Raw genomic sequence first — 10,657 nt, 5'->3', positions numbered from 1 at the left:
GCACAGATAACAGCTACTCACGTGGGTGGTGGTTCAGGAGAATTTTTATAGCAACAGCAGAGATAAAAGATTAGAATAGGGGCACTTGATAGAAGGGATTAGATTCAACGTTATCACTGTAGCACAAAGGAAGTGTAAACATCACAAAATGCAGTTTAGCTTTAACCAGATGGTGAAAATCACAGCTAGGCCAGTATTTGTGTATCCCAACCCATACAGCACAACCTAATGCAAGTGAAACCATTTAAAACATCCATCCATCCATTATCTATATACACCTTAATCCTCACTAGGGTCGTGGGGGGCTGGAGTCTATCCCAGCTGACTCAGGGTGAAGGCAGGTTCACCTGGACAGGTCACCAGTCTATCACAGGGCTACACTTAGAGACAGACAACCAAGCACACTCACATTCACACCTACGGACAATTTAGAATCACCAATTAACCTCAGCATGTTTCTGGACTGTGGGAGGAAGCCGGAGAACCCGGAGAGAACCCACGCTGCACGGGGAGAACATGGAGACTCCACGCAGAAAGATCCTGGGTGTCCTCACCCGGACGCGAACCGGCGACCTTCTAGCTGTGAGGCGACGGTGCTAACCACCGATCCACCTTGCAGTCAGTGTATGATAAATTACAAGTAAATTTAAAATTCAGTTGTTTTTATTTGTTGTCGATAGTACAATGCACAGTGAAATCTGATCCGGCTTGTACGTATCCCAGTTGGGGTCAGAGCATAGGAGCACTGATAAAGCACCTCTAGACGTGGTAGTTAATGTCCTTGCCCATGGGCACAACAGCAGCAGCCTGGCAGGACTGGGACTTTAACCACCACTCTTCTGATCATTAGTTTTAATTATCGTGAAATTATACAATTTATGGGAAAGAAGAGCCTGTACCCAAGTTTTGGAGCCACCACTGAGAAAACCTGGTCGGCCTTTAGTGCCGGTGTGGATCTAGGAACAATTATCACATAATAACAGTGCAACAGGTCTGACAGATAAGCTGGGACTCGTCTACTCAAGCCCTCAGAATCATTAATCCCATGCTGAACCGGTTGCCAATGTAAGGATGCCAGGTGAAATGTGGTCCCACTTATGTGCACCATTCGGAAGCATTTTTAACCAGTTGCAACAGGGATGTCGGTGCCAGGTCCATTCTGACATACAATAAACTGCAACAGTTCAGTTGAGAAATAAGAAAAGCAAGGGTGACCTACCGAAGAACTTTAAAGGAAAGAGCATACAGTTCTGTACAATTATGTACAAAATGAAAAACATGTAGTTATTCTTTAACCACAGTCTTTTAATTTGAGAGCATTCTTTCTTATTTTTATATTTATATTTTGCAATGCCTTCACTCAAAACCCTGCCATCTGTCTCCAATAGCACCTGCTTGTGTTGCAAATTGGCTCTGCTGCTCAAAACTGTGTGTCAGCAATCAGATACACTGCTGCTTGGACAAATGTCCCGTGCTTCAGTTTTTGAGTGTCTCTCTGAAACTACTGCTCTCAGATTTGTGCCCCCGTGGTTGCATTGATGCGTCTGTAGTTGGTCTCACCGCGGCGATTCTCGTAGTAAAGCAATGAGCGAAGTTCAAAGAAGAACCGAGAGCAGGAGCTTAGTACACAGAAGCAGCCTGACTGCATGCACTGTATTTCTGAAGGGATACACTGAAAGTGAAACGCAGGACATTTGTGCAAGCAACAGTATATCTGAGTGCAAACAGCTTTGAGCAGCAGAGCAGATTTGCACCCGAGCAGGGACTATTTGAGAGCGAAGACAGGGTTGTGAGGGAAAGCATTGCAAAATATGAATTTAAAAAAATCAGGGAAAAATGCTCCCAGATTAAAAGGCCTCACTTTTGAATAAAGATAGAAAAGCAACTTGGTAGAAAATCTGCAAACTAGTAGATTATAATATACATGAATATGTTATAATCCCATTTTATGTGTATTGACTTGTCACTACACTCCTCTATTTGGATAACTCTACCATATTTACTTAACAGCTACAGTGAGATTGAAGTTTCTGTAAAAACAACAAGAACAAAAACAGTGAAGAATAAATAAAAATACATGTCAAAGGATAAATGAATATATTCGCTGTTATTCAGGTACACAAAATTAAGTTATGAGGCTCAGTTATATAAATAATAATGTAATTGAAACAGTCAAATGTATTGCAATAAATGCTTTATTTTAATAATTACAAGTGCATTTTGTTTCCAGGACAACAGCACTTTTAATTGGGTGCATTTTGATGATTTTTGCAGTATGTTATTCCTTGTTTTTTTTTTTTTTTTTCTACGCATAACTTCTTTAACCAGACACATCAGTATCGTTTTCACAGTTGACAGAAACAACTAATTGAATTTAAATTACTAATATCCTGAGGGGAAATGTTCGACACCGACAGGGAGAGGCAGGTTTGATGGACAGAAACATCCGGAGTCGCAGCCTGCTCGGAGTCGCGCGTTGATGACGTCACGTTAGCCCGTTTAGCCGCTGTCGCATCGAGCACTTTGCAAGGCTGATTTCACGCCATAAATACGGTAAATAATTGTGTTCTTTATGCAGCTTTCTATACGTCTGACGAGTAGCAGTGAAATTATTGTATGCATGGCACATCACGATGCGTTTACGAGCTTTACCAGCCTGTTTTTAAAGTTAAGTAACTGTTGTAGGTTAGTTAGCCACAGCTGTTAGCACACAACTTGTTTTTAATCATCTCAAAAGGGTTATTTTAGGAAGAGTCTGGTTTGGCTTTTGAGTAAATTAGCTGCAGTTCAACGACGTTAACGTGGCGTCATGTATGATTCGTTTTAGTTGGGTCCAGCTGTTTAAAGATGCACCTGCAGAAGAAAACAACAACAACAAAACAAACCTTAGTTAACATGCAGCATATGGCACTACCACATGGCATTTGAATATAAAAGAAATAGATGATGATGAACGACAATATGTGCAACATTGCACCTATTTGTTGAGCTGAATGGAGTCTCATGCTAATCAAAGATGTCAGTGTTGTACAAGTTTTTATTTGCATCCTAAAGAAATTAGATTTATGATGTATTTTTTGTTAACAATAATAATGATGATGATGATAATAAAAGGAAGAAATAACTTCATAAAAGACAACATTGCTTATTCAAGTTTCATTGTGGGAATCTGGCATCAGTTGTGCAACACAAGTCACAGCCAGAAACTAAAAAGAAACCTCTCACCTGAGCTGTTATTTAGTCACCTGGCTCTGTACACTGCAGCTGTGGATATTTGTAAATATAAATATGTACAATTTTCATCCCAAAGTAAATGGCAAAATACATTTTAAATACACAGTATCATAGCTTTTTTTCCCCATCTACTTTATTTTAATAATGGATTTTTATGTGTTCAGCTATCAAAACTCCAACATCAGCTCCCACCAAACAAAAACATCTGGACGTATTTAGCCCTTCAGTTTAGCAACACAGACTGTACAGGAGGTCATATTTCAATGGAGTAAATATGTCTTATATGACCAGTCAGTCTTGGACACCTTTAACTTTCACTTTTTCTGAATGCATGTGTTTGGATACGCACCATGTGGCACATATGAGTAAGATTAACAAACTATAACATCTGCTTTTTTTTCTTTTAACTCAATGCAGTATGTCAAATCTAATGTCTAGTGATGTCTGTAGTACTCTGCAAGTTTGTAACGGCAGTTTTTATTTCAGCTGACACGTGATTTGACCAAAATGTGAAGACTTCCCGTTTCACACGGCCTGCTGCCCGTTTTTCAGAAATGAACGCCGGATCGTGTCGCTCTGTTAAAATTTAAGGTTATGTTTTCATTGCAGTCTCGCTGTAGCCTTGACTGACACAAAGCCACTCGATGAAACGATATGAATCGATGTTATCTTTTGTCGCAGCAGATATTTGCATACTGTCTTCAGTGATACAGTAGTGCTCATGCAAATAATGCACATGTGGCGGCATGTATAGCATTTTAGAGGCGTAGCTTCAAAGGAGTTTGTCGCAGCAAAAAATACCAGTTACTCAGGTGTGGCAAAATATCCTTAATGAAGCCAAGATCAAAGTCAAAACTAACGTCTCCTTAGAGCTGTGCTACTGAAACATTTAGATCTGGGTCCGTATAGGTCCAGTATTAAATAATCAAGGTGACAAGCGCACTGTGGGCCCTTAAGGTGAATGTAACACTGACTTCAGATATTAATTATTCCCGTTTTGCTATCCTATGTTTTAATATATCACATTTTTAGGACTGCAACTTAGTTATTTTCAGCCACTTACTCTGAATACTTTCCTCATTAATGTCTGTCTGTAAAAGGTCAGGAAAGAGCGTAATATGCAAAAAAGTTCCCTCTAGCCCACATTATCTTCCTTAGATTAAATTATTTTGATTGACAATCAGTCCAGAAGGTAAAAATCTTCAGTCTGTAATGATTTAAAACTTAGAAAACTCTTTCATCAGATAATCTGGATGTCATTTTTGCTTGAAAAACTAAAACGAGCACATTGATGGCTAATCAGACTATTGGTGGTTAATAAAGGAGACTTAAAATGAATCAGACAAAAAGGAAAATGCAACTAAATTCATGCTATTTCATTCTTTATACTCATGCATATATACTGCGTCGTATGTAAAAGAACACCTGAGTAAATTTTCCGTTCATCACAACACAAAAAGACACTTTTGTGCGAATAAAACAAGCTGTTCACAAGACAAACACACTTTTATGTTCGGCCTGTTTCTACAGTTTCAGCGCTTTGTTCCAGAGCAAACTCCTCCGTCCTATAACCTCACATTCACCTTCAGGCAATTCCAGCTATTTACATTTATTAGCATTAGCTCCTAATGCGCCGTTCAGCCGGCCAGTGTTTACTGTAAGCTAACAAACATTGTTAGTTAGCTGTCAACATTTACTGAGAATCCTGCCAAGAGGGTCCCTCAAAGGGCCTGTGTGTTCAGTTTCGTGCAGCACAATCCATCTAATGGAACCGCAGACGATCACAAACATAACTGACGTTGGCGCTAATGACCCTGCAGCCGGCGAGCCCAAAGGAAACTGTTAATGTGAAAGGCTGTCTGTCTGCCGTGGCTTGTTTCGTTGATTCATTTTCACATGGAGAAGGCGTCTCCGCTTCAGAAGAAAAAAGGCTTCCTCGCACGTCCTCATGACAACTAATGACTAAGGCTTTGTGTTTGCATTGGCAGTCCGCTGCTCTCTGCTTGACCGCACTGAAACAAAACGTGGCTTTCTTTTGTGTTCGTTTTCTGTGTAATGGAGGAAAATTCATGTCACAACAGAAAAAGCCATACAGCTCGATATTTGTCTTTTCGACTCGTGTTCATTGTTCAATCATGAATTAATGGATCATAAATACATATATCATTTCCACTTAAGTCTACTTTTTTCCCCACTCTGTGTCTTAATGATGCAAATCTTGTTGTGTTTTCCATTATGTAACCTTTGTTGGATAAATAGAGGTGGCATAAGAGTTTTTGCCGCCATGCTTGTTGGCCCTTAGATCACAGAATACCACAGGTTCTCCCTAATCGACACGTGGGAGGATAAGGAAGGAAAGAATTTAGCTGGAACTGTAAATCAGTCGTCTGTTAATCTTCCCTGCGGTATTTCCACGGTATTTGATTCCCATCAGGAACGAGTCAGAATGAGGAAGCAAGACGCTGACGGAGTGCCTTCTCCTTGTGACTGAAGAGCACTACGCCTGTTTTATGTCGCCAAAATCAATGTAACTGCCAACGTTTCCCAGGCAGCTTGTCTTGGAATTGTGAATTGTCTCCTAATCTAATCAATGGTTCTGTCACAGGAGATGTCATCTTCATGTGGTACCAGCAATGGCTGCCAAGTTTCAGTTGAAGAGACCGCAGAGAAACAGGCAAGCAAAACATCAACACTATGGGCTGCTTTTGTATGAAATAATGTAGTAGAAGTGCATCTGAACCTGCCAAATAGAGGAAATATAAAGTGTATTTTAAGGGGTTTTAGGAAACATTTAACTCATTTGTTAGTGGCAGTAATCAGGTATGCATCGGTCACACTGAATAATAGCATTTTTTTCATTACTGTGACAGGATCCTGATACAGCTTGACTCCATAATTTAAATAAATAATGCAGTTAATGTGCATGTTCTTAGTACATAACCAGTAGTATTCTGTATTTTTCTTCCCGTATGACTCTCCTGGCACACCCCCATCACATCCTACAGAAAACAATCTTTACAAACAAGCCCCAAATTTATAGTTTGATTTATTTTAATTTTAAAAAAATGTAATTGCATGTACTAAAACAGTCAGTACTGCTGTTAATAGCAGAAACTGTTTTTATTTGTGGAGTAACGGACATTTGGATCGAGCCCTGTGGCAGAGAGGTGGTGTGTGTTGGATCTAATCGTTTTCATATTAACGAAGGAACAGGACACCCCGTACACAGGCGTGTTCAGATTGTTTTATAGTCTTTGGAACAGAAGAATGATCATTAATTTCACGAGAAACAGGTAAAAACATCACCAGACTTTTCCTTCGGTTGATTCTGCTCTAACAGCAGTAAATGCAGTGCGTCAGGTTGCATAACGGACGTCCTGATTTGACCTCAAAAGATCTGGATCGGGTCCAGTTGAGGTACTTTTTAACTGATCGGCTTTGGCACGAAGCTACGCGAGATGCTTTGTTTACCTTCGCTGTCACGCAGGTGTCGTAGGGACACGGTTTGTGGCGGGATGTTAGCAATTTTGGAATAGTTTTGTGAGTCAGTAATTGGCAGCGGTATCAATCAGTAATTGATTAATAGATGACACATGTTGACCACTGTGTTGATATTTAAGTCAGCACGGGCCACAAAGACAGCCATGTTCATCGTAGAAGTCTTGGTGCCCGCTGCTCGCTAAACCGCTATGATGCTCTCTGCTTGCTAACATGACCTGCCTCTAGTCGGAGTGACCACATCCTCTGCTCACCACAAACAGTAACTACTGTGCTACCAGGTACTACAGCTAATCTACTTTTTCTGACATGAGAAAACAGTTTTTTTTTTCCATCTTTTGACGCTTATGGAACCACGGTACACCCATCACTCTGACACTACATTTCAGAAAACCAGAGCTCTACAAGGTTATTGACTTCCTACGTGACATTAAAAACAGCCTAGATTAGGAATTACTTTTTTTTTTTTAATGCAGTGCAGAGCTCTTCAGTTGCTGAGCATATTTATTAGATTAATTTTAACAGCTTTGACGTACTTGAAGTGTGTTTTATTAGGAAAATGGTGCTGGATTGGGACTTCAGCGGATACTGAATGACTCTGATCGGATCAAGAGCAAAAAAAACCTCAATCAGAACATCCTTAAGTTATGCTGTTTGTGTTGCAGTGACGCAGTACTCTTATACTATTATAAAACAAGCACACTGCAAGCGTAGGGATGTGGATTTAAAGTTTATTCACACTGATTTATGTATAAAGTGTTAAACTTATGTCGGTTTTGTTTGCGTTCCAGGACAAGGAGCATCCCCGTGTCCTGATTCCTGAGCTGTGTCGGCTCTTCTACCAGCTGGGATGGGTGACGGGGACGGGCGGAGGGATCAGTCTGAGACGAGGGTTCGTGCATTTATTTACTGTGAAACATCAGAAATGGTTGTTTTCTCGCTCCTTGACAATGCTATAAATCATACGCTGTCGTGTTTGGGAACATTCGGGCACTGAGAAAAGTGCAGCGAGGCTAATGGCAGGTCGGTTCTAGCGGTTTCGTCAGTGCGGGCAAATCTGGGATGAAGACAGAAGGCCACAGTTTTGCAGTAATGAAAAAGAATTTAAATTGAAGGCTTTGACAGGTTATTACAAACTTCTCTGAACTGTGTTGTTTTGGATGGCAGCGACAGAGAAAGCACCACCCATTAGCAGATCTCTGTTTGTAATGTGGAATGGCAGACATTTATTTAAGCCAACAAAGAACTTTGATGAAACCTTTAATGAAACCAAATAGGACTGCTGATCCGCGTACACTGGTGTTTCATTCAGATAGAAAAAACACTGTAACTCGAAAATGACTGAAGGGAGAATTTCTTTTTCATCTTTTCAAATGATTGTACTTTCGGCCTGAAATAGAAAATAAGCAGTTTTAAGCTCCGCTGCAGCACTTGAGCCGTGCAGAGTATCATTTCCTCGAAAATGGCGAATGTTTTAAACACAACGATGCTGTTTTTGTCCGGCGTCCTGTCAAAAAAATGTTTGACACAGTAGCAGCGGTCCTAATTTGTGGCCACAACATTCATCACTTCAGTGTGATGATTGTAGATGTTCTAAAAACAGATACGGAACCGTTCAAGCAGCCTGAATGCACAATACAGATCTGTTGTTAGATGTTTTACACAAAAGGTCTATTTCTCTCCGTGAGCGCAGGTCTGAATTTTAAGTTTTAAAGCATTTTCTATTTTTTTTGTTTCCACAGTTGCTTTGCTTTGACTCAGAAATGACTCACAGCCTGAGGCGGCCTCGCCAAACCTCGCGCTCAAAATCAATAAGCTACTTCTTTATCTGGAAATGTTTGTTGCTCAATAAAGAGGAGTGCAATGGCTTTATCCACCGCACTGTATCGGGGGAACATAACGGCGCTAAACATTTAAGCAAGAACGCGGCGTGATCATTGCAAAGATTTAGAGAGGATTTAACTAAAGCCGTCCATTCAGCGCCGCAATTCTGCATTTATGTATGTACATTTAATTTCAGGCTTTGTTCCCTCAGGTCTAGAGACCAAGGCCGCAGAATGCAGAATTTTTCCGACAAAGACAAAACTCTGGCAGGGAGAGAATGCAACAACAAAATGTTTCAGATAAATGGTCAACTTCGGCACCGGCTAAAACCATCTGAGGCAGACTGAGGCAGGAGTATAAAGAATTACCTGCAATAACTACTTTGGGGATTGGGTACTTTATGGATGGCTGAAAAAGCTTCAGCGAGTGTTTCTTTCACATTTTGCAGCGGCCAGAGTTTCAACCCCGGTACACACAGTAACATTTTCTTTCAGGCAAAGACAAAATAAGCTTAGAGCAGCCCAGCTATTTGTCTGCTATGATGTTCCATTATGTCATGACAAACTAACTCCTGGCTTGACCTCCTCCAACAGCTACTTCATTGTCCCTCTGTTTTTTCGTATTACTCACAGAGAGCAGATCTACATCGCGCCGTCGGGCGTCCAGAAAGAGAGAATACAGGTGAGCGAAACTGTGTTCTCCTCCAGCAGAGACAATGACTCACACCTGTGATGGAGTAATAGTCAGAGGAAGATTAATGCATTATGGTTTAAATCATACCTTTTTCTGATGTTTGTGTTGCTCAGCCAGAAGACATGTTTGTGTGTGACGTGGAGGAGAGGGACATTAGCTGTCCACCTGCCTGGAAGAAGTTTAAGAAGAGCCAGTGCACGCCGCTTTTTATGAACGCCTACACGATGAGAGGTTAGTCAGATACGAGCCTTTCTAGCCACCGTTCGCAGAGGGTGAGAGAACTGATCAGTCACACGCATGCTACAAATGATCGTCGTAGTTAAGAGTCAGAGAGGGAGGTGAGGTCAGAAGCTGCACATCAAAAAGCCTGAAGAATGTGAAAAAGAAGACCCACGGTTACTTACATGCCACGGTGGAATATAAATGTATGAAGGGAGAAGGAGAGTAAAGGAGAGGTGCATCATGGGAGTTCCCTCAGCAGTCAAGGCCTGTAGCAGCATTGGAAAAAAAAGAAAAAGTGTTGAGAAGGTGATCCCATTTATTGCTGTCCGACATTGAATCATGGTCAAGTTAATTTTGCTTTTCTGACAAGTCAATTATATAAAAATGGGAAATGTAATATAAGTGATTGCATAAGTGTTAACCTCCTTTAAAGTGACTCAACTAATTCAACACAGGTGCAGCCAGCTGGTGCTGGAAGTTACACAATTACTGAAACCGAGATCATTTGAGTGCCGTGAATGTGTCTCAATGATTGCGGTTTAAAGACACCTGTATCTGGAAGGTCCAGTCACTGGTGAATCAGGTCTCCGGGATATAACTGTGCCACGAAGACAAAAGGACACACCAAGTAGTTCAGGAAGAGATTACTGAAAAGCATAAGCCAGGAAGTAGATACAAGATTTTATTTTTTTAAATCAAAGTTAATGAACAATCCTTGGAGTAAAAGAAATCCATCTTCAGGAAATGGAAGGAATATGGCACATGTGTAAATCTGTCTGGAGCAGGTCATCCTCAGAAAGTTGAGTGACGGTGCAAGAAAAACTCCAGAGAGGGAGGGAGGCCACCAAGACACCTATGACTCCTCTGAATCAGTCACAAGCTTCATTGGCTGAGATGAGAAAGACTGTGCATACAACAACTGCTGGCTGTTTTTCACCAGTTACCTCTTTATGGGAGACAAAGAGAAAGCCACTGTTGAAGAAAAACTCAAATTAAATCTCAACTAGAGTTCACCAGAGGGCATGTTGGAGACTCTGAAGTCAACTAGAAGAAGGTTCTTTGGTCTGATGAGACAAAAATTGAACATTTTGTCCATCAGACTAGAAGTTATGTTTGATGGACACCAAACTCTGCACATCATCCTCACCATCCTCACCGTGAAGTATGACGGTGGCAGCATCATGGA

At 40.9% G+C, this 10,657-nt stretch overlaps 1 protein-coding gene across 1 annotated transcript in view; it reads left to right on the top strand.

Moving 5' to 3' along the window:
- Nucleotides 1-2,461: 2,461 nt before the first annotated feature.
- Nucleotides 2,462-10,657, top strand: part of LOC103366005 (methylthioribulose-1-phosphate dehydratase-like) — a 12,004-nt gene continuing 3,808 nt past the window's right edge. The window contains exons 1-5 of the mRNA XM_008293603.1: nucleotides 2,462-2,553; nucleotides 5,840-5,908; nucleotides 7,524-7,624; nucleotides 9,189-9,237; nucleotides 9,363-9,480. Coding sequence (XP_008291825.1) covers nucleotides 5,843-5,908; nucleotides 7,524-7,624; nucleotides 9,189-9,237; nucleotides 9,363-9,480 — 334 coding nt within the window. The 5' untranslated portion in view covers nucleotides 2,462-2,553; nucleotides 5,840-5,842. The remainder of the gene's footprint in view (nucleotides 2,554-5,839; nucleotides 5,909-7,523; nucleotides 7,625-9,188; nucleotides 9,238-9,362; nucleotides 9,481-10,657) is intronic.

This window comes from Stegastes partitus, unplaced genomic scaffold (assembly GCF_000690725.1).
Source record: "Stegastes partitus isolate 25-593 unplaced genomic scaffold, Stegastes_partitus-1.0.2 Scaffold896, whole genome shotgun sequence".
Lineage (NCBI taxonomy): Eukaryota > Metazoa > Chordata > Actinopteri > Pomacentridae > Stegastes > Stegastes partitus.
The sequence above is the reverse complement of the archived record's forward strand: the minus strand, read 5'-3'. Positions and strand labels throughout refer to the sequence as shown.